General features: G+C 46.1%; 1 protein-coding gene across 3 annotated transcripts; it reads left to right on the top strand.

Moving 5' to 3' along the window:
* The first annotated feature begins 1,057 nt into the window (after positions 1-1,057).
* On the top strand, positions 1,058-23,274 carry LRP3 (LDL receptor related protein 3). Of its 3 annotated transcripts, none has more exons than XM_069868509.1 (7): positions 1,058-1,154; positions 6,074-6,121; positions 11,690-11,828; positions 18,481-18,689; positions 18,968-20,054; positions 21,209-21,341; positions 22,256-23,273. In XM_069868509.1, the coding sequence occupies exons 1-7, from the start codon at positions 1,091-1,093 to the stop codon at positions 23,069-23,071; spliced, it is 2,496 nt and encodes an 831-aa protein (XP_069724610.1). In that variant the 5' UTR covers positions 1,058-1,090; the 3' UTR covers positions 23,072-23,273. The 3 variants fall into 3 exon arrangements, with proteins under 3 accessions (XP_069724610.1, XP_069724611.1, XP_069724608.1); XM_069868510.1 differs by lacking the exon at positions 1,058-1,154 and adding an exon at positions 3,362-3,378 and having other exon boundaries at positions 22,256-23,272; XM_069868507.1 differs by lacking the exon at positions 1,058-1,154 and having other exon boundaries at positions 5,802-6,121; positions 22,256-23,274.
* Positions 23,275-23,575: the final 301 nt, after the last annotated feature.

The raw sequence follows: 23,575 nt of genomic DNA, 5'->3' as shown, positions 1-23,575 counted from the left end.
ACGAGGTCTGACTCAAAACCACCCAAGGCTGCGCCTGTAACTCTTTTTTATGTAACAGATTAAGAAAATCACCTAGGATCCCTTCACGCAGCCCCTGCCGAGCTGACACACGACGCTAGCCGTGTCCGCAGCCGATCCGCACATCAGCTTCTGGGAGGCTGTGGAGGATCAACGTGGGTTTGGCTTTCACATCCCTGACCGACAGCCCCGAGCATCCGCTTCCCGGGGCCCTGCGGCCGCCGCGGCCCTCCCCGAGCCCCCGGTGCAGCTTTCTGGGCCCTCAGAAGCCGCCTCCAGGCCCCCAGCGCAGCTCCCCGCACCCCCGGTAAAGCTCCCCGGGGCTGCTGCTCCCGAGCTCCAGCAGCCGCTCCCCCGTTCCCCGTACAGCTCCCCGGTCTCCCGGTGCCGCTCCCAGTTCCCCGGTGCGGTTCTCCGGTGTGCTCCCTGGTTCCCCGGTGCAGCTCCCGAGCTCCCAGTGCCGCCCCTCGGTCTCCAGCAGCCGCTCCCCGGTTCCCGGTTCGGTTCCCGGTTCTGTTCCCGGTTCTCGGTTCCCGGTTGGGTTCCCGGTTCCCGGTGCGGGTCCCGGTGCGGTTCCCGGTTCTCGGTTCCCGGTTGGGTTCCCGGTGCGGTTCCCGGTTCCCGGTGCGGTTCCCGGTTCCCGGTTGGGTTCCCGGTTCCCGGTTCTCGGTTCCCGGTTGGGTTCCCGGTTCCCGGTGCGGTTCCCGGTTCTCGGTTCCCGGTTGGGTTCCCGGTTCCCGGTGCGGTTCCCGGCTCCCGGTTGGGTTCCCGGTTCCCGGTTGGGTTCCCGGCTCCCGGTGCGGTTCCCGGTTCTGTTCCCCGGTTCCCGGCTCCCGGTGCGGTTCCGCGGTTCCCGGGGCGGGGGCGCTGCCCGCGGCGGGGCGGTGGGTCACGTGGGGCGGCGGCGCTGCCTTCCCCATCAGCACCTGCCCCGCCGCGCTCCCTCCTCCTCTATCTCCTCCTCCTCCTCCTCCTGCTCCGGCTCCTCCGCCGCCCGGGCCATGGGGCTGCGGGGGCAGCGGCGCCGCCGCGGGGCGTAGGGGCGCTGCGGGCGGCCGGCGGCGCCCCGGCCATGGGGAAGGCGGCGGCGGAGCTCGGGCAGGGCGCGCTGGGGCCGCTCACCGCCATCTGCCTGGGTGAGCGCCGCCCGCGGGGGGGACGGGACGGGACGGGGGGGCGGCTCCCCCTCCGCCTGCCCCTCGGCCTCACGCCGCGGGGTCTGGGGGGGTGGGGGAGCAGCCGCGGAGGGGCCGCGGGGGTCAGCGGAGGGGGCGGGATGGGGGCGCCGAGCGGGGTGTGCGGCTCCTCTGAGGGCTCCCCCGGTGACCGGCGGGTGCCCGGGCCCTGCGGCGGCCGCCCCTGCGCCCGCGGCTGCCGAACCGCGGCGGGAGCCTCGGGGGGGGGCGCGGGGGAAGAAGTTTCTCCGTCCCCGCGGAGCCCCCGGCGCTGCCCTCGGCGGCTCGGGGCGAACCCGCCTGTCTCCCCTCCTTTCTGTGCCTCTTCTCCTTCCCTCCTGCGCCGCTCCGCTCCGCCTCGCCGCAGGTGCCGAGCTCTGGCGGGTGCGGGAGGGGCTCTGTGGAGAGGGTCTGTGTGTGTGTGGGGTCTCTGTGTGGGGGGGGGTCTCTGTGTGTGGGGGTGTCTCTGTGTGGGGGGGATCTCTGTGTGCGGGGGGGTCTCTGTGTGTGTGGGGGTCTCTGTGGGGGGGGTGTCTCTGTGGGGAGAGGCTGTGGGCGAGCGACAGGCCCCCCGCGTTCCCCGGGGGCCGCAGCAAGGGGGGGTCTCTAACCCCGCTGCTCCATCGCTGCCCGCTCGCGGGGCTCTGGCTCGGCAGCCCCGGCAGATGCTGCTCTGAACCCTCCGGACGGCTGTTCCCGCAGCCCCTCCGGCCCGCGGGGGCTAAACCCGCGCCTTCTTGCTGGTAAAGTGGGTTACAGTTTGTTTTTAATCATCCCCACTGACAGCGTTCGTTACCAGCCCGTCAGAGATGGGGATCTGCAGCCAGACTGCTTCTTCTATTTTTGTAAAACTATTTTTTTTTTTTTTTAACGGCTGTGCTTGCCTAGAAAAATGAAGGAAGTTAAAGCTTGAAAGCTGCTCTGGTTACTTCAAGTGTATCTGTTTTAATTAGCGGAAGCACAAGGTAGAAGCTATCAGGCTGCAAAACAGTTTGAACATCCGCTCTAGCCGCTACAACTTTTTTTTTTGCAGAGTCTTAAAAGGATGTCGGAGATGTGCACGGCATGAGGAGAACGTCTGCTGCGCTGTTTATTTAAAGTTAGGGACAGATACAAGTTTCCGCAGTATCTATGGATTTCTTAGGGTTTTTTTCTTGTGGCCCAGTTAGACCTTTGTTAAAGAGTTTGTTATTGAACAGAAATATCACGGCTGTTAGTAAATTCACTAGTAAGATAATAAAAAATGATGTAAGTGCTAGAGTTGAAGTGAGAATGCTGCCTGTATGTAACTGTGGGTATCGCCAGGTTGAAAGTTTAGGAGATTTCTGCTTTCTGTGACCTCTAGAATTTCATTGTCTGGCTCTTCCTTTCAGCTGGAATGTTCTATTCCTATTCGTTGCCCGCTGACAGTAGTGGAAGTTGAAAATCGTGAGAGGTGGGAGGCTTGTCAGGCATTCAGCTTCAGAGGACCCAGGAGAATATAACACCGCTGCTTTAACTGGTTTAGTGTTTTACTTCCTGCTTGTCTGCCCTTCCCTTTCGTCCTTACTTTTGGTTCTTGCTTCTCCCTGTCCTTTTCTTTTACTGTTTCTTTTCTGTAGGTTTTGTGTTGGGTGTCTGTACCCGTGCGCTGCCACCGGCCGTCGCTCTGTGTGTCTGTAACCCTCTGCTCCGAAGGCTGGAGCTGGGTTTGTTGCGACTGCCTCTTCACGGGGCCATTTCTTTCTCGTTCTTGAGAAATTCTGGAGGACACAGAAGGTTACCCAATAGGAAGCTCTCAAAACAGCGAAGCTGGTGTCTGTCCTGACTGTGGGAAAAGCCTCGTAGCTGTCGTTTGGTGCAGAGGTGCCAAAATGTAAATCTCCCTTTAGATCCAACTAGCCGCTTTCCCGGCTGAAAACCTCACCCTGAGAATTACTTAGCAATCCCAGCTGAAAATCTCACCCTGAGAATTTTTTAGCAGTCTGAACCAACATCACAGCAAGTTTCCTACGTGCAGTTCAAGCCAACTGAACCACTGCTGTTTTTTCTGGCTTTCCCATGGCTCTGACTGGCAGTTAAGAAAAAGAGCATCTAGAAAACTTTATGATATACCCCTAATCTCTCACCAGTTTCGGTTTTGATAAGAAAACCAGCGTGGGACAGCTGTTCTTTCTTTTGGGCCTCTGACACTTCTGAGAGCTGAGTGCGTCAGAAAGTTCTGGTTTACGGCGCTCTTGTGGTTTGATTTGACCATCTTGTGTGAGACCGAGAGTGGCGAGAACAGATACGGGAAACTGTAAACGTATTCAGTTGTGTGGGAAAGTACCTCGTGTGAAACTTAGACCTTATTTTAAAGAACTTTCCTTGACCGCTGACTTCTTATCGTGAAGGAGTTTGGAAATGACAGCAAAGTACTTGCAACAGCGGTCGATGGATGATTTGCATTTGCAGAGCTAAAAGAGCCTTTCTAGGGGTTGTACCTTCCAGGTCTGGCCTGTAAAGCTGCCTGCAACGCCTCTTTGGGTAGCAAACTGGGGCTCTCAGTTAACAGTCCTTGGAAGAGAGTAACGTGGCTCTCGGTCACTAATTCCGCTCTATCATGCTCCTTGTCTTGGTGCTGCTCATTTCCATCTAAAGGGCACGGGGGCCCCTCATCAGCCGTGTGAGGGAGCCTCTGCCTGGGAGCTCGTGTTCGGTTATGGCCACTGTGAGGGTTCGGGTAGGAGACGTGAAGAAAGGTTGTGGAGTGGTGGTGCAGACCCAGGTGCTTCCGTACAGGGCACCTTCAAACACCCCTTTCGGTCGCAGTGACGGTGATTATGCAGAGTGCAGTCAGGTACTCTCTTTGGGGCAAACCAAAATATTTTAATTGTCGTTAAATTAAATTTGTGACTTAATCACCAGTTAATTTCTTCTCAGTCTTTGTGCCTACATTACTATGGTTACAGGAACGGCGGTGCCTTAGTGCTGTGCGAGGAAATGTTGTGTTGCTGTTACTGCTGCCATCCAAGGTTTGGCACAGGCGGACACGCTGCTGCCCTGCAGAGCGAGAGCGACAGAGCCGGCCTGTTCCCTGCTGAGGGAGGGAGGGTCGCTCCTGGGGGCACTCACTGACCCATCGGAGCGAGCTAGCGCCGTGAAACAAAGGGAATAATTACCTGGCACCTTGTTATTATCATATAACGAATGTTACTGTACATTAATTAGGTAATAAAATCAAGGTCCTTAGAACATCGTGTTAACTCTTATGAACGCAGATCTGCAGCTCAGGCCTGTTTCTTCTCAAGCTGCGCTGTGCATACGCTGCTGTGTGGTTGCTCTCCTTCCTTTCAGCGTTACTAGAAGCTCAATCCTGCCGCCGCTCCGAGGGGAGAAGCCGCTGCCCTTGGGTTTGTGGTGTTCCCTGTGGTGGAGCAGCCCTTCCCTCTGGTTTGCGGAGCCTGCCCGCAGCCTGTAGCAGTCCGTGCGGCTGCCAAAGTCTCCGTCTGCGTTTTGCTCTTGGAGCTCTGGCTCGAGGAAGGAGAAGGTCCAAGCGGCGGCCGTGCAGACCTCAGGGAAGGGCGGCTGGAGGCACCTGGGCTGCTGCAGCCTGGTCGTGGTTCAGACTTGCTGAAACGCGTCACCGGGCTCAAACTGGCCGGCTGAGGGATCCCTTTCAGCTTTTCTGTTTCCCCCCGTCACAGTAGTTCCTTTCTTCCTCTTGTTTAAGTTCTACCAGAAGGTGGTTGGGGCAAGGGTCATTGTTTTGTGCTGTTTGGCCAGTGTCGGAGACAATGGGGGCCCGTGCTCTACGTGCTGCTCTGGGACATAAATAGTGTTAATTGTGAGCAGCTTTCCAAGTGACTGTGGGGAACCAGGACGCTTTCTCTTCCTCTTTTCTCCCATTGTTCATTTTTTAATGATGTTTTTTACTTAATGCTTGCCAGCAGATCGATTGTAAAAGGGCTTAGGATTTAACACATGCAGAACAAAACCAAAGCGAGTGCTGGGGCTGGGATGTTGTAAATTAGGTCTTGGTAACCTTTAAAACTTTCTAATACTTTTAAACATTTGTCATTTGATTTTTAGGCTGTCTTTGTAGGTTTTATAGAGTGCTGCTAAAATGAAAGCAGTTTGTGAAATACGCTGTAGTTGTTAGAGCAGCATCGTAGAGAATGTATGGGGAAACGAATATGAGACTGCATGTTAACGCTGAGCTCTGGAGCAGCAATGACGCAGAGGAAAGGGGTTTTGGCAGTAGCTGCTCTTACCGGATCACTCAAATGGTACATGCTGTGAGAGGGGACTTCTGAGAAAGCAAAAAGTATTTGGAGACTAATTTGTCAGTCAGAGGAGTGTTGTGAGCACCACCTCACCATGTGTTGGTTTTACCACTGGACCTTTTGAAACTGCTTTGCCTTTGATCAGTCAAGGTGATCGTGTCCGCTGTAGCAGTTTATTTTCAAGGTGACATTTACCTCAGAGGAACAAACTTTCTTCGGAGGAGACATATTTAAAGATCATAATCTCATTGGTTATTTTCCAGCATTTAAATAGGTAGAGCGACTAGCTGTGATGATGGGTGTTTTAGTGTAATTGTTTTTCTCTTCCCCTATTAACAAAAAGCCCCACAGAAGGCAATTTGGAATAGATTGGCAGTGGTTGTGTTTGGTAGCTGATACTGAGCTTTGGTAGCGTATGTGACAGACACTGAACTAACATTGTATGTTGACTTTTTTATAGCTACAACGAAGGATAATAGTTGATTCCGTGGCTTGCCTGGGTAGATAAGGAAAGTTCTTGGAAGGCTGCAATGTGTTTGTGTAACAGCACAGCAAACACCTGGAAAGGGCTCGGTGCTGAGAGCTGCCCTGTGCCACTGCAACCTGTACCAACGTTGTTTTTCTGTCTTTCCACAGTGAATCTCTTCCTGACTGGGAAAACAGAAAGTGCTGTTACCTCATTAGGTAAGACCTACTTTTCTTGTTTGTATTTACTGTTCTTTTGAGTTGTTACTGTAAGAGATCTTTTAAGGAAACAGTGTGACCTTTGTTTGAGAGAGGGTAACAATGACGTTTTAGGAGGTTCGGGACTTGCAAACCTTTCTTGGGTTACAGACTCCGCCGGCGTCTCTGTGCTAGGAACAAATCGTAGGCTTGAGGGTGAGGTCGTAGTATGTGCTGATGTGTTCAGGGGAAAGCTCTGTGTTTAGGAAAAGTGCCTGGGAATATCAGCTGGGGCAGTGGTCCCTTCCCAGGGGAGATAAACAAGGATGTTAAAAACGTCTCATGAATGTCAAAATGGAAATCCAGCCAGAATCACAGCACTTAGTGTAATTTCCTTCTCTGTAGCAGTACTGTGACTTACTGACATTTTTGGAACGTTGTAATCAGGGTCCTCTTAGTGTTAAGGGCTCTCTTGTACCTGTCAATCCATAGTCACGTTGGCAGGCGCACTTTATGCCCGAAGAGGCTGTAACTTAAATTAAAACAGAAAAAAACAAATAAAGGAAACTGGAGGAAAAGAAATGGGACAACATGAGAATAATTTGAAGGCAGTGGGTTTATTGATGTGGGAGCTTGAGCGTTCCTGTCAGCATGGGGGCCTGAGAGAAGGTTCAAATCAGGAAAAGGTAGTAATTTAATGATTAGGTAACTTCCTTGAATTTAGCTTAGGGGAAGTGTGGATGAACCGTATAGGACACGTGTTGTTTGCAACACAGTATTTCCATTCTTCGGTTGGAAAAAAACCTGGAATGTCATCTGTGTCCCATTCTGTTGTGCCTGGACGGTGCTCTGGCTTTTGATAGCATTCCCCATCCACTGATGGTGTGGTACATGACTTTACAAAGTGTAACTCGAGTCATTTTACAGAGGCTAAACTGGTGCTGCTGCCTCGGCCTCAAACAGGTAATGCTTCATCCAGTTGGCTCTGCTGCTCTCTGATGCTGGGAGAGAGCTGTAACGTTTGGGTTTTATTCTTTCAAGTGTGCCGAAAGCCTCAAAGCCCTGTAGCCTTTGTGCTTTCTTGCCTTAACACAGTTTTGAGTTGCTTTGTCTCCTGACAGGGTAGCTGGAGCAGAGGAGGAAAATGATCATAAGAGGTCATTGCAGTAGTGTGATCTTTGTGTACCTTCTCTTCCCTGCACGTTGGAGGATAACAGGCTAAGGTAGCGCAGTTGCAAGGCAGATGACCCTGCCAGGAATCATCTCGAGGGGATGTTCCTCAGGAGCCCTGATAAAAGCTGGGAGGAGTGCTCACTGTCCTTAAAACGTCCTGACAAAGCAGCTTATTACAAGGTTGATCTCTGCGATAAGGTGTAGTGCGGTTTCTCTTCAGAAAGCAAGTGATAGCAGAAATAATGAGTACTGGAGAATGTGTTTCGAGGCACCCTCTCGGCAGTATTTGTATGACAGGTAAGCCAGAAGAGGAGCTGCTGCTGACAGGGAGCAGTCCTCCCGCTGAGCCCCCTGTCCCTGGCTCAGCCTCCTCATTCAATGGAGCTCAAGCTTGCGTTTGGTCAGATCAGTGAGTTGAGCTCTTGGGCTGTGCCTTTGCTGGATCTGATATCAGAGGAGACTGGATAAAGTACAGGAGAGCCTGAAGCCCTTTTTCTCCACAGTCATAAGGGATCTGCGTTAAGCAATGTGTCCAAGCCCTCCTTGAGGGAGCGTTTGGAGAACTTGGGGAGACTCTCCTGCTGACCCTGAGACAGCTACTTGAGGAAGCTGATATTGCCAAGCATTCAATATTGAGAGAAGTTTCCTTGTGGCAGGTGCAAACCATCCTTTCTCCTGGAGCAGGTGGTTGGGATGTGTCCCTTGGGACTGGGGTGACCCCCAGGGGTCTAGGCAGAAGACTGTGAAACTGCAGGATTTATTTTCTGCTGGGATCACCTGAAAGCTTATTCCTGTGCAGCATCATGCCCACAGCCTTGTCCTCTGGCAGAGCCTGACGTGTGCTCTGTTTTAGTTGCTTTTGGAAAAAAAGGAGTAATATTATTTACGTAAAATTTTAGAAAGTAACTTGCAAGTATTTGTGGCATATTTATCTGGCAGATGGAATCTACTGCTGTTAACAGAAGAAATCCATTTGATTATTACAGAAGGAGCCTCATTAAGATTTATGCCTCCTTGACAGAAACTCTCTGAACTCAAACTTCTTCTGGCATTTGTTTAATTTTTTTTTTAATCCGTGAAAAATTCATTATTGTCTGTCTTCAGAATTTATCTTTTTTGAAAAGCACCATCTCAGTAAGATTTTTGGTGGCTTGGTTTGCCAGTTCAGGGGTTGGTATTCTCTTACATTTCTTCAGTAATCCTGTGGAAAATGTAAGACGTTGGGGCTTTTGGTAAATTGGTTTTCACTTTTCTTCTGGATTTGTGCAGAAAGGCTGCAAAACAAGAGTTGTTGAAAATACGTTGTCACTGCTCCTCACATGTGTTGTTGCTGATGGCCTTTGGAATCCAGGAGTGTACCTTTCTATTTAAAGATTTCCCTTTCCTTCGGATGTTTTGGCAATTTGGAAAGGGTTTTGTTTGTTTTCCTGGAGGAATCACAGTGTCATGCAGAAGCCCAGCTTGATAACACAATACTTATGCATGTGATTCTGTAAAGTTCATGGCCAGGAGCTGAGGAGGGAAGCGGGGCTCCGTTATTGACACTGAAATTGTGCCCTTGTGTGCTTTTTCTGTTTTGTTGCCAGCACTGGAGGCTTCGTTTAGCCCAGGTTTCTCTTTCTGAGTTTACGTAGGTGCAAGCGCTCGGGTGCTTCGCCTTGTCTGCCATGCACCTGGCAGTGCCCGAGGATGAGAGGGGCAGGTGAGGGGTTAGGGAGGAGATCCTGTGACTTATTGCAAATAGCACAGTGGTGAGAATTGATGGGAACTGACAGGCAGCAGAAGCAAAAGGCAACTAAGTGAGGTTTGGGTAAATGTAGTAGTCGTTTTGGGGGTGGATGGGTCTACGTCCCCAGTTTGCTTCAGTAGATTTAGGGGATTGGTGCCATGTCCTTAAAATGGTGTAGTTATGCTTTGGCAATATGAGTTCTTGTTAGCAGTCCATTCAGATCAGGAGCCTTTGTTAAGAGCAGGGCAGTTGTCCTTTTAATGTTGAGCAGGGCCGGTCTGAAGTGCTTGTGTGTTAGAGCCGTGGGAAGGTGCTGAGCACCAGTGACCGTTGCAGATGCAGTGCCACTTCCATGGCTCACGGCGTCGGTGCAGCCCTTGCCTCCTTAGATTTGTGCAGCTACAATTCTGCTGGTAAAATGGAAACTTTTTCTTTCCATTCTGCTCTCCATGTCCCACCTTCATAGCAGATGGGCAGTGTTAATAAGAAAAAGCATTTCTCCCTGAGAATCTGAATTGTCAGGTTAGATCAGATCCACTGCTCACAAATGAGGAAACTATATATTAAAAGAAAAAGTGCTAGTGATGTTACTTCAAAGAAGCTGGTGTACTTCAAATAGCTCTTGCTCAGGATCTTGGTAAATACTTCCTAAAACTGTTGTCTCCCAAACAAGCGTTTGGGAGAATAAAAGCTCTGCTGAACTGCATGGATGAATGCATGAGTGGAAAAGCTTATGTGGAGTCACCAGAGTGTCAGTGGATCTTCCTTGGAACAGAAACTAAAATAAACTCTGGGCAATTATCATTCTGTTCTCTTTTCTAATACATATGCTATGAGTAAGGGATATTCATCCAGACGAGGATTTGGTGCAAGGGGCTCAAGGATATCTGTAGAGCTGTTATTGGAAGCCTCTGGGTAGTGCTCTCTGGTGTAGTTGTTCTTTCTGCTTTGTGCGTTCCGTTTCCTTCTCATTGAGAAGTTTTAGTAATCTGGCAGTTAGGAAATGCACTCTTCCCGGCTCCTTTTATGTGGTTGCTACCTCTAGGTCCTGTTATGATCTGTTGATGCAGTGACAGGTCTGTGGAGGAGCACGTCTGAAGATCTTATCAGAGTGAGAACTGGAGTTGAAAAGTCCTGTGGATCTTATGTTGCTTTAATGGTTCTGCAGTTGCATCTGCATCTCAGTATTTTGCCAGCCTCTAGTGTGGAGCCTCTCTGCTTTTAGAAATGCGATAACAAAAAATGTTCTTGGTTTTGGTAACCTCTTTACTGCAAAATATTTGTTTGCAAAATAGATGTTTCCTTGTATTTGTGTATTCTGTATGCTTTTGTGGCCTTTGAAACCAGTAGGCATTCCGTGTTTCAGTGGAATGCCCTGCTTGGAGAATAAAAATAATGGCTTTTTATATGTTTTGCCTCAGGTAAGTTACTCACCTCGTGCTTTTTCTATTCCTGTGACTCTCACTTCAGAAGTGCTTACTGTGAGCAAGCGGAGTAGTGCCAGGTGCAGCTTTCCTGGGGGATGTTGCAGCTCTGCGGGCAGCCCTGCCGCCAGGCTCTCTGCAGCCCAGCAGCTTTGCCAGCGCTTCTTCACCCCGTCCCTCCAGCGCAGCTAAATCTGATCCCCACTCTGAACTGAAAATGATTTTTATATGGCTGAATTTCAAGCAGTATTGTAAACCTGTGATTTATAATGCAGTGTATTTGGATGCATGTGTGTATGAGGAAACTGGAGTTCGAAGCACCTTTTTCTTCCTTGCCACCTTTTTAAGCTACAAGAAAGTAAGCTGCTGTCAAAAACTGGAATATTCTACTGCGAAAGTCGTGCTCTAGATAGACACTTGTTTTAAAAGTAGTTTAAAAGTATTGGGAATGTTCAGAATAGCTCTTGCGTTACCCAGAATTTCCCCCCTTTGTAGTCTGCAGAGAGTATATTTTCCCATCAGAACAGCTTTCCCACTTGTCCTTGGAACATTTCACTTTCATTTTTGAATTGCTTAATTACAAATTAGAAGTATTTGATGTAGCCTTAATTGGCCTCCTGTTTTCCATAGGAAGATCTGAAAGTGCTTTGAAAATGTTGAGCTATATTTAGCCGTGTTTGCTCCATTCCTTGTCTGGAAAATTTCTCCTATCTATGGCAGTTGAGAAGGAATTTAGAGTACTTTGTACCGTTCAATGAAAGCATTTGACGTTGGGGTCCAGTTTACTTTTTCCCCTTTTCTGCTGGGGATTTTTTGAACTGCGACAAACTGTTCAAGTCTGTGGTGTGGTTAGGACAACAAGCAAGATGCCCAAGATCGCGTTATAATGAAATGAGCTTCTAGACACTTTGCACTGAATGTGGATCTTACACAGTTGCAGCGTGATGCACCCAGGCTTTGGTAGCTGGTAAGGATTTTTGTGTTACATCATCTTGGCAGATCCCTGCAGTAATATTGATTGTAGCCTTTGGTACATTCATACGAGTTTATTGATTGATCCCACGTGAAATGCAGGTTATGCTCACCTATACGTAGAGTGGGTGTCTTAATTAAAAACCTGGGCAGGGAAGAAAGCAGTAAGAGAATAAAACTGTTGACTCTTGTTTGTCTGCAGTTCCAGAAATTGGTGAAAGCTCTTATTGCCGATTTGAGTTGTTGATTAGGCAAAGCATTAACAATATTTTTTTCCCCTCTTAATAACAGCTGCTTGCAGTGGAAAACTGGAAGAGCACACGGAGAGACGGGGAGTCATCTATAGTCCTTCTTGGCCACTGAACTATCCTCCAGGTGTAAACTGCAGCTGGTACATCCGAGGAGATCGCGGAGACATGATAACAATTAGGTATGGTTTGTTATTCCGTGGTGGTAAAGGGTTGCTTTGCTGAAATGAAACAGAATGTGGGTCCTATTTCAGTGTGAGGCTGTTTGTCAGAGCTGCTGAAGGGTGGAAGGAAGCTGATGTTGGTTACGCTGGAGCCTGATTGCAGGTTGGGCACCTCTCTCATTTTAGGCATGTTCCACTGTGTCTTGTTTCTGAAGGCTACTTCTGACATCCATTATTATATATGCAAGTCACTTGTAGTCTTTTAATATATATATCTTCACAGTACTGGTGTAGGATTTCATCCACCTCTGACAGACGCAGAGGTGGGAAGCAGTGATATATTCACTCACAGTAAATAGTCCCCCTTCTCTTCATCGCTTATAAATAGGAATAGGTGAAGGCTATAAAACCTGCAACGGTCTCAGTGGGATATATAGAATTCCTAGAGCAAAAATGGCTTTTTCTGTAATGTCTTGAAAGGGCGCTATGTTTAATTGGCAGTTGAAGATAATCATTGCTTATTGTTACTTGTTAACCAAAAGACACATGCTTTTCTGCTTAATATTTATTCCCAACAGAATTAAATAATAACTAGCATTTGTGGCACCATTTCTGCTCATTCTATAAAAATACTATTCAGAGAAGACTAGAATACATTACAAGTGGTTTGTTAAGAATGTTTAGGCTATAATATTGGCACACTGTGAATGTGCTTGATTTCTCTGGGCTAATCGTAGTATCCTTCTCAAACCAAGAATTTCTTATTTTAAAAAAAGGAAAATAAGCAAACCCAGGAGAGTGTTTTTTGTTTGGTTTTTAGTATGGTTATATTTGACACCATCTGCTCATTCTTTGCTCAGCTGCTTAAAAGGACTGCAAACCTCTTCAACTGCAGATGCTCAGCAATTAAAAACAAATCTGCCACAGATGGAATAATAGGAGGGCTCCACCGTCCGTAGTTCAGAATAGGAACTACTCATCAAAAGCAAGGAAGTAGGTACCTGCCAGCATTTGAGATCCATAAATAGAAACACGCTTTTAAACCCCATTAAATTGTATTGGACTTGGGGAATTTGTTTCAAATCAGAGATTGTTGGAAACTCGGAGAAGGCATACAAATGAGGCGCAGGACTTGGCTCTGGAGAATAGTGCTGCACTTTATGGCATGAGAACATCTCAGAGCTCCCGGATAGAATTAGGATTCTCTTTCCAAGTACGAATGTGACGGCGGCTAAAGAAATAAAGGAGAGTAAGATGAGATAACTGGTAATAATGTGTATATATACAGTTTAGATGCATGCATAGCAATGTGATTTGATAGATTTCTCCTTAACGGGTTTGTTTTCGATCGCTGCCGTATCCTGCCCTCCTATGCACATGCAAACAGCAGGAGCTGTGTGTTTACATCCTGGGGAGGAGTGTTGTGGTGTTACAGTTCTGACTATAAACATACATAGAATGACTCACTCTAGTGTATGAAATGCAGAGTGTTCCAGCATTGGAGGAGTTCTTTAGAACATTGTAGACCAAGTAATTCCAAGGAAGTCAAAGCAGCAGCTGACATGCCTAAGCTAGCATGATAAAGGCAAAGTGGGAAAGGAGCTTCAAATACTACCATCTTTTCCTCTTAGCAGCTGGGTATGTATGCTTCTTGTCCTAACAACGTGCTGACAATGACGTAAAAGAGTAGCGGTTTTAGATTTCCTAGGAAAATCACAGTTCTTGTGCTAACATCTGGATTTTGAAAGGTTTAAAAAACCCCTACCTCCTTTGTGTTATGCTATGCTGAATGCATTTCCTTTCATCTTGAATTCTCGTTGACAGTAAGACAGCAATGTTACGTAAGTATCATATTTGAGATACAGCAGAGTCATTAGGAGATAAAATTACAATTGAAAGTAGTTTTGATTTCTAACACATTTGCAGTTGGAGGTCATTTTTTATTATTCAGCAGCTTTGAATAGCACGGTGCCCAGATCTACATGTGGATATAAGATGCTGGCTCCTCTGGGCACGGCTGTTAGAAGCTTTGTCTTAATATCTACCTTTCACGTGTGTGTATTGATTTTTCTTCCTATCCTCACATTTCCATGCTTATTGTTTTTCTTTATGGTTTACTTTTAGAAATCCTTGAGGGAGACTTCACAAGAACAGGAATTATGTGTTCTTTGTGCTTATACCTCTCTTAATTATGCACATTTCAATACTTTCTGCCAAGGTTGTGTGTCTGATAGGACTATGCTGTTGAGACCTGGGAGCAAGTGTGTAGCTACTGTTTTCCAGGACTATGTTATGCCACTTTAGATTCAGGTAATCAGTCTGTTAGTTATTGTTTTGGAAGCTGCTTATTTCTTTTCCCCTCCCATTTTCTCTATTTTTTATGCCTAGTTTCCTGGAAGGCTACATAAAAATCCTGTGATATCAGATAAAGATGTCATATGCAGGAACTGCCTCTGTGCCATCCTTTACAGGCTTTATATGTCTGTTTTTCCTCATGTCTGAGAAGATCAAAATCAGTTTTGTTCAGCAGTTGCTGTTACCTGATGACTGTAATTAAGCTGATGTGGGCAGAGTATAAATGAATTGTCTTTTATTATAGGAATTTATGGGACCAAGAGTAAAATGTTTTCTTGTGTTCAGAATTCAAGATGAGTATTGAAAAGTGATGACTTAGAGATCCGCTCAAGCTGTCTCCTATTAATTTAGGTGGCAGGGAATCACCTTCATTGGCTTTTGCTTCACTGATTCACATTGTTGGCTCGGAAAAAGGAAATTCTCAGATACCATCTGAGTTTCAATTTCTGAGTAAAACCGAGGTCTGTTCACCTAAAGGCTTGCTGGTCTGTAATTGTATGAAGAATTAAAGGGACTGCTTCATAGTCTATTTACCAAACTCACAGTGTTTCAGGACTTGACATTAATTGGAAAAAGACCCATAATAGACACTTATTTCATTCAGTCGCATGTGCTCGGCTTTTGAAAGCACAGCCCTGCCTCTCTTCCCTGAGGTTACGCAGTGAGCTGGTGCTTGGGAGCTGGGGTAGAATAGAGCTCTCCTGGCTTCCAGGCCCTTGTGCTTCGGTGGTTAAGCAGAAGTTTTTAATGAGCCAATTAAGTCATCAGTTGTTCACAGCCTGCGCTGGCTGTGAGAGGCTGGCAAATAGAAGTAACTTTTCTTGCTTAATTGGCTGGGCTGTTTTATTTTGGGATTGTGCTCTACTGATCTACCCATAATATTTATTCTCCAATTTTTTAATGAGTTTAGAGGGCCAAATTGGACTTTTAAATTTATTTATTTATTCACTAATTACTTTCATTCAGATTTTACATCTGCTGGGCCTCCAACAGCTTACTCTTTTTTTTTTTTTTGTTGGTTTTCCTGATCATTCCATGTTTGCCCTTTTCCAGTTAAGAATGCATTTTTTTTTTTGGCTTTAATCTGTAGCTGTTCGTGCTTAAATTACTAAGAGGGTTGTAGGAATTTCCCTACATTATTTATGGAAGTACTTTTTTTTTTTTTCCTAGCTGCTACTGCTCCTTTCAGTGCAGACGGCAGAAAGCGTTACTCTGCTAAGCACTACTTGTGCAGGTAGCACATTTTTTTCAGATTTTCAGAACATGAGTATTTATGATAAGCTGGTTTAATGAAGTTCTTCCCAGCAACATAAAAATACTTGACGGTTAATAGGGAAAATATAATTGCAAGCTGCTGTTGCTTCACTTGAGTAATTTTACAGGCAAGATCTGATACTTGGCCAGTCCTGTAATTTTCTTTAAGCTCTGGGAGTCCTGCTCGGTATTGGAGGTAGCCTTGTTTCAGTATCACATGAAAGAAAAATCAGGTGCTTTTACCTATTTCTGCAGAATGCTTCAAGAACAGATTTAGTATTGTATTGTCAGCTCACATGTCAGTTCTGCTCTCAGAGTTTGAGTGCTTCCAGTGTTTAATGGACTGTTCTTGTGCTTTTGGATAGAATTAGAGAATTTATTTTAAAGGAATTGGCTGTGGAAGAGGCATTCCAAAAGCAAGATAACTGGAATCAGTGCTTTTGAATAACATCTTTCATAAGAAACAAAACCTGCAAAATTTGGTCCAGTTAATTGTAGTCTTACACCAGTCTTCTGCTCTGTTGCTGTGCTGTGCTGTGTTGGAGATCACAGGTAACGGTGTGAAGGATGGGCCTTGGGGTCCACTTCTTACTCCTTCTCATGTGCTTTGGAGGGGGTTAGCAGCTGAACCAACCTTCCTTTTGCTTTTCCTCCCGAACCCTGTGCTTCCCCGCCCAAGGGGTTTAAAAGCATGGCAGTGCTGACTGGTGCTGTGTGAGATACAGCTGATGTTATCCTTCAGTACTCTTTGCTTCAGTACCAATTGATTCTGTTTATTGTTTTAATCGCAGAAAATGATGTGAGTTTTGGGTAAAAGGGCTTGAGGCCCCTCTCAAGAACTGTGACTTCAGACTTCATTGAGTACTTTTCCAAAGATTGTAAGATGTTTGCACAGTCCAAGAAGCAATAGGACTGCGTAGCCTCAGTCATTGAACCATTGGGCTGATCCTTTGACAGAAAGATTTGGATTGCAGTTTGAAGAAGTTCAATGGAATGAGTAAACGTCCCCGCACTCTATTTTGTGGGTAACGGGATTGAGTTACTCTTCAGACGGCTGTAACAGCAGCGCTAGATCTAATTACAGATGATGAAAGAAGTGAAGTAGCAAAGGTTGAACACACTGTTCAGGGCTCTTAGGTGAAATAAATCAGAAGGCTATTTAATGTCAGATTTGTATGACAGAAACTTCTTAGACAAACCCTTCTTGTTCCAAACCATCCTCAAAGTAGATGATAGAAACAGTCATTGATGTCTGGTGCCTCAGTGAATTGTAGAGAGCAAAGCTGATGTGGTAGCTCAGTGATGCTGTCTCACATCTCTTGCGACAGACTTGATGTGGGTGCCCACAGGTTAACTGGTGCTTTGTATAATTCCTTGTCATGCTGTAGTGCCTGTTTGTACACTTACTTGGTCATTGAAAAGTTGTTTTGCAGGACACCTGGGACAGAGATACTCTTTAGTTTACCTTTGCACGGCTGAATACTTTAATCTTTTCATTCTGACTGCACAGTCCTCTTAACACATCCTTGTAAAATTTGCTGGTTTCAGAAGCTTGATGAGATTGCTTAAAACAAGGAATTAGGTGCTGTGGGAATACTTATTCCTAGCTGGGAAGACACATAGAGCATGATGGGAGAAAGAGTTAGAAAAGAGGAAAAGATGTATTTCTGGGTGGATTGTCTTTACCTGCACATACATTGTTGGGCATCTCTTAAATCCCTTTTTCATGTAATGTTTTCAGTGCTCTCTTCTCGTTATCTTGCTGGTAATGTTTTTCTGGAGAGTTATTAAGCTGAAATGTTTGGCAGAAGCTGTGGCTGTGTGCAGGGTGGGTCTCCTGCGTAAATGAATTGGCTAGTTGATGTAGTTGCTTCTCTTTCCCTTTCACCTTCAAACAGCAAGATCTGTCAGGCATTGACAGCCTTTTGTTAATACACGGTGAGATCAGAAAATAATCTTTCCATTTATCTTTTTCAAAGAATTTGTCTTTTATGTTTGTGAAAAGTCCTTTGCAGAAGGAGGTCTGTATTTCATGGCAGCCTTTCAGCCTTTCTAAAGCTTCGGTCTAGGTATTTGCACAGAGTGCGCACAAACTTCCACCGAGTTAATCTGGTGTAGTTGAGTTATATGAAAGAGGACCAGGATTCATTTCTGAAAGTCCTGAACAATGTGCCCGTTCCTAATGAGCGTGCTCCTCTATGCAATGTTCTTGTCACTGCAGATTACTGAATGTAAATGTGTTTCATCAGACTGAACAAATACGCTGTGTGGTTCCTAAGCTATAGGTTAGGGAGTGTTATCTGGTTGCGTTCAGTGTTCTGCAAACAATTGGGGCACCCCTTTACACCAGGGAAGCTGCTATTGAATTATCACTGGGCTTGGGTCAGCGGAAGGGCTGGAGCTTTGACGGTAAACAGTTATGTGCTTATTTGCTTTGCAAATGCATTCCCAGAAAAGGAATATTTTAGTCTTTGAATTAGAAAATAATAGTTTGGTTTTAGGTTCCATTTTCACAGCTTGCAGTCCTCTTCTCTTCTTGTCTTCTCCTCTTGTCTATCCAAATCTTGAATAATTGATTTTTCTTTATCATATTTATCCCTTTAGGATTCTTTTTACTGCTTTCTGTTGTTCTTTTTCCAGGATGGTAGTCTCCCTTCTCATCCCATAGCTTCATAGCTTTTAAGGTTGGAAGAGACTGCTGCAATTAATCTACCTGCTCTATAATATATTCTGGAGTTTTGCTTTTACTCATATCTATTTTGGAAAGCAGTTTTGTTTCAGGACTCAGAGTAAAAGACAAATCATCCTTTCAGCTTTTGGAACTGTTTGGCGTGCTGTTTGTGCCTGTGAGATGGGTGCTTTTCCAAATCGGGGGAATTTGAGTGCTCTGTTTGTATGTACTCAAGATACTGTAGGTGTTTCTTTATCTTTGAATGTGATCTCTTCATGTCAGCAGTGCTTGGTGCAGGATGTCAGCTGTTGCAGTCTGTTTTCCCTCTGTTTGGCTTTGTTCCAGAGATGCATCCTCTTCCTAGCTTTTGTTTTCTTTTGTTAATTACAGTTTTAAGAACTTTGATTTGGAAGACTCCCAGAAGTGTGCTGTGGACTGGCTGATGATTGGTCCCTCTTCCAGAAGAGAGGAGTACAAAGTGTGTGGATCTTCCATACCTCCGTCTTTCATCTCAGCAAGGGACCACGTTTGGATATTTTTTCACTCGGATGCATCAAGCTCAGGGCAGGCTCAGGGATTTCGCCTTTCTTATATAAGAGGTAAAACCTTAAGGTTCTGTTGGCTTCACTTATGCTCTCTCTGGCAGAACTTGAAGATAATAGTATTTTTTGTTGATAGGAGCGTTGGGCCAGTGTTGCTAACTGCAGGGTGTTAGCGTGGTAACACTGATGCCATTTCCAGTTGTTTTTTAACAGTATTCCTGAAGCGTATTGGCCTGACTGACTTGTGACATGCAGGGTAGCAGACGTTAAAAAGTGACATCAGATGATTCCAAAAGTTTTGATACTGACTTTTCTCTCCTTGCCCTCTTTTGCAGGAAAGTTGGGTCAGACTATATGTCAGTCAGATGAATTCCATTGTGCAAATGGAAAGTGTATTCCCAGTACTTGGAAGTGCAATTCCATGGATGAGTGTGGTGATAACTCGGATGAGAGAAACTGCACTGTCCCTCCAACAGAGCCTTCATCCAGCATCTGTCCCTCAGGAATGTTCCAGTGCAGTGCAGCCCACTCCACCAAGTGCTTGATGAACGAGCTGAGGTGTAATTCAGTTAAAGACTGCAGTGATGGTTCAGATGAAGATAATTGTCCTGATCTTTCCTGTGGCAAAAGGCTGGGTAATTTTTATGGATCTTTTGCTTCCCCAGACTTATTCCGTGCTGATCACAGCAGATCAGACCTTCGTTGCACATGGTACGTGGACACACAAGATAATCGACATGTTCTGCTGCAGCTTGATTTGCAGTTAGGTTACAACGACTACGTAAAGGTTTATGATGGCATTGAAGAGAGAGGTGATAAATTAATGCAGACGTTTTCGTACCACAACAATAGACACTCGGTGAGCGTGGAGTCGTCAAAGGGCCAGCTCACTGTCTCTTATCATGCCCGCTCCAAGAGCACTGGCCATGGGTTCAATGCAACTTATCAGGTGAAGGGCTATTGCCTTCCTTGGGAACACCCTTGTGGAAGCGATGAAGAATGTTTCACAGATAAGCAGCGTTGTGATGGCTGGTGGCACTGTCCAAATGGCAAGGATGAGGAGAACTGTCCTGCTTGCCAGAAGAATGAATACCCATGTGAAGGAAACAGTGGGCTTTGTTACTCAATACTTGACCGCTGTAATAACCAAAAGAACTGCCCAGATGGCTCGGATGAAAAAAACTGCTTTACTTGCCAGCCAGGAAACTTCCATTGTGGTACAAATCTGTGCATTTTTGAGACTTGGCGTTGCGACGGCCAAGAAGACTGCCAGGATGGAAGCGATGAGCACAACTGCCTGGTGATAGTTCCCAGGAAGGTCATCACAGCTGCTCTGATTGGGAGTCTCGTGTGTGGCTTGCTGCTGGTGATAGCACTGGGTTGTGCATTTAAGTTATATTCTCTGAGGACCAGGGAATACAGGTAAGCATCTTACTTCTATGATGATTTAGTGGCTGTGGTGGTTTCTTCCTTTTTTGTTTGTAGGAAAAAACATTGATTGTTATCCAGGGAATCAAAATACTGTGAAATCAATCCAAGGAATCGGAGACAATTAAATTGCAGTCACTGCTTAGGCTTAGAGAGGTAGAGATATTTGGAGGTAATAAGGGCAGTGTCAGCTCTTCTGTGATCTATGAGAAATACATGTTTATTGCGCAGCCTTGCAGAACCTGTATCTAAGTTAAATCAAAAAGGCTTTGAGCAATTTCCTCCCCCATCCCCCCTGCCCTGAATGCTGAACTGTTCCTGTGATGTCTTTGTTGAATCTGATCTGAATAACCCCCAGCCCAGGCCCTCTCCAGATCCTCTAGTTCTCAGTTCTGCCAGAAGCAATGGCCTGCAATGGTTGGGCTTGTGAGCAGGAGTTTTTCACCTGCACTGTTCCTGTCAGCGTGAGCTGTGCCCTCTCCCCCTGTCCTGTACGCCTTGCTGTATGGCCAGCACGAGTGTTGCTGTGTATTGTATGTCTGTGCGAGCTGGTGCTGCGCTCTGGGAGAGAGTCATGAGGGACTTTCTGATGCCCATCTCTTGTCGTATGCAGCAGCTCTGTGCCGTGGTGACACTGTCTGTGCTTTCAGCACAGCGTGCTTTACATTCTCTCCTCATCACATCTGCATGATTAAGGAGCTGGAAAACTGCCGCTGTGCTATGTTGGGAACCTCGGTGCCTTGGTTCTGGCAGGACACTCAAAGCTCTCTGCAGCTGCAAGCTGCCCCTGTTGTGTGATTGTTTCCAGTTCTTAATGTTGTCTTTTCCAAAAATAACCTTTGGGCCCTTGCTGAACAAATTACCACAGTTCCTGGCAGAAGCTGTCAGACTGAAAAACCTTTGGTTGCCGGAGTCCAACCTGGGACTGCACCAAAGAGCTGACCTGATTCACTGATGCTTATACCCTCAGCTCTCACTCATTTTGTTTATTTTAGCATCCTGATAAGATTTTTCACAAAGCCTAGTTGAAGGTTTGCAGTTTTGCTGTTAGTGTGAGGACCTCTGCAGTACTTTTAGACGTGAACGTGAGGGAGGCAGGACACACTGTTAAATTAGCTTCACTATTTTCTCCCTGGTTCTGTTGCCAGAGCATTTGAGACCCAGATGACACGACTTGAGGCAGAGTTTGTGCGACGAGAAGCTCCACCTTCCTACGGGCAGCTGATTGCACAAGGACTTATCCCCCCAGTTGAAGACTTCCCTGTCTACAATGCATCACAAGTATGGAGACACGAGTCTGCCAATAAACCTATCGGCAGCCAAACTACTATAAATCAGATAGAATCCATCTGGAACTGGAACTGTACTCTTTCAGTAGCTGTGCTAATTATATGGAGGTCATATAACAATGTATATGTTTTACTTGGCGCTGAAGAACCACAGTTACGTGTCTCGGTGCTGTGGGTAGTTTTGAACAGATTAAATGTATTTGTCAGGGAACAACAGTGAGATAAGTGCATGCTGTTTTGCTGTACATCAAGATAGAATGAACAGAGACGGAGAGAAAGGTCAGAAAGTAAATAGAAAAAAGGCTTTTCAAGCTGAAACTGTAAATGTGCCTGAAGCGATAAGAAAGTAAAATCTCTAGCAATATTTTTGGGAAATTTTGGGATTATTTTTTGTTTGCAAATACGTTTCACTGGGAAGCCATTAAGTCATTCTTCTTTTTCATTGCTAAGTTCTCAAGAATCTCCTGTGTCCTGCTGAAACTCTGAAACAGTTTCTAGTGTGATAAAGTACTTGTAGTTTGTTACTGGAGTGGAGAAGGAATTTGCCTTGGCTGCTCTTTGCTGTTGTTGTCACCTTTGAAGGATCCTCTGCTCTTGCTGACGATTCAGGACTCGGTGGTCTGCAGTCTGGTTCTTTAGTGGTGATCTGATTGCATGAGTGGAGTATTTTCCTAGGCAGACAAGCAGAGCTTAAACTCTCAAAGGAAATACTCTAAAATCTTTTGCTACAGTCAGAACTGTCTTTGATGTTCTTATATACTTCATTAGATAACGGACATTTAGCAGGGGAGTGTCATAGTCTCAAGTCTGAGAATTCTGGTAAAGTGGAGATTCTAGTCGAAAGAGCAGGGATTAGGAGAAGTCTTTGGAGTATGCATGAAGTCATAGTTTGTGTGTGTGTTACAGGCTTCTGTGCTGCAGAACATTCGAACAGCCATGAGGAGGCAGATGAGACGACACTCGTCAAGACGGAGCTCATCTCGGCGGCGCTTGGGCAGGCTCTGGAACAGACTCTTCCACAGACCTCGGGTGAGAGGACAGATCCCGCTCCTGACGCCCGCCCGCACTTCACAGACTATGCTGGGTGATGGAATCATCAACCGTGCTGATGGGACTGTTCGAAGTCCCCCGCCTTCCCCTGAAGGACCTAGTTTAGAGGCAAATGCCCATGGCCCAGCCAGGGGCCTACAAGAAGCTGGATGTAGCTGCTTGCAGCCAGAGACTGAAATCACAGAGCCATCGCCTTCAAATGTCTTACCGAATACTTGCACAGCAGCACACGCAGAGCCTGAAGCTGGACGGGCTGACAAACCTCTAGGTGCTGAGACCTCTAGCAGTGAGCTTAAGCAGTCCAGTAAAGTGGATTCAGGAAAGGCTTTCAGAGATCCTTTATCTGAAAGCGTTACAGAAACGATCCATGGAGGGTCAGCACCCAGGAGGACTGTTGTCCCAGAGGACAGTAGTTTAAGTAGGAGTCATCCGCTGAGTGAAGAGCCATGTAGGTTACCCTTAAAAAAGTGGGAGTCTGCTTATCCAGACAGCCCTGCGCATGTTCATATCCAAGTGGATGGACAAAACCGGTGTTGCCCTAACTCGTACCGGGAGGAGCCTTTGGGTATTCATGCGGCTTGTTGCCATTCTGTGGAAGTGCCAATGGTGGAGTCCTCTACTCCCCTCTCTGAAATCAATACCAGTGATGATGAGTCTTTACTTGTTTGCTAATAAAAACTTTTGTTCTGGCCCTGTAAATTTTGTAACTTCATTGTTTATGTGACACGACAGTGCACTTTGATGATTGGCTGTATGTCTGTGCTCTGAACTTTGTCTCTTAGAACCAGTGTGCTTCAATCCCACAGGGAGTACAGTACAAGCCTAAATGGGACAAGGTTTTGTCTTCATTGCTATTCCTGAAACTCCAGCAGGGCAGAAGTAGGCCAATATGCATTGTCAGGGACTAGGAAAGCAAGAATGTCGCTGCAGTTTAGGAGCATCTCCATCCTCTGGTATTTCTTCTGTGCATTTATTATCTGCATTCAGGGAATTAGTGTTTTTTTGGTTTTCTGGTGGTCTTACTGAAACTAGAGAGCGCTTTGCTGGAACCTGGGGCAGGCACCAGTCGTTGTAGCTATGAGTAACTAGAAATTACATCATTGTCTTTTTAGACATCATGATTTAGTTAAAATGTAATAATTTTAATTACAAACACTTACAAGGAAGTAAAATCCT

Source organism: Phaenicophaeus curvirostris, chromosome 14 (genome assembly GCF_032191515.1).
Source record: "Phaenicophaeus curvirostris isolate KB17595 chromosome 14, BPBGC_Pcur_1.0, whole genome shotgun sequence".
Lineage (NCBI taxonomy): Eukaryota > Metazoa > Chordata > Aves > Cuculiformes > Cuculidae > Phaenicophaeus > Phaenicophaeus curvirostris.
The sequence above is the reverse complement of the archived record's forward strand: the minus strand, read 5'-3'. Positions and strand labels throughout refer to the sequence as shown.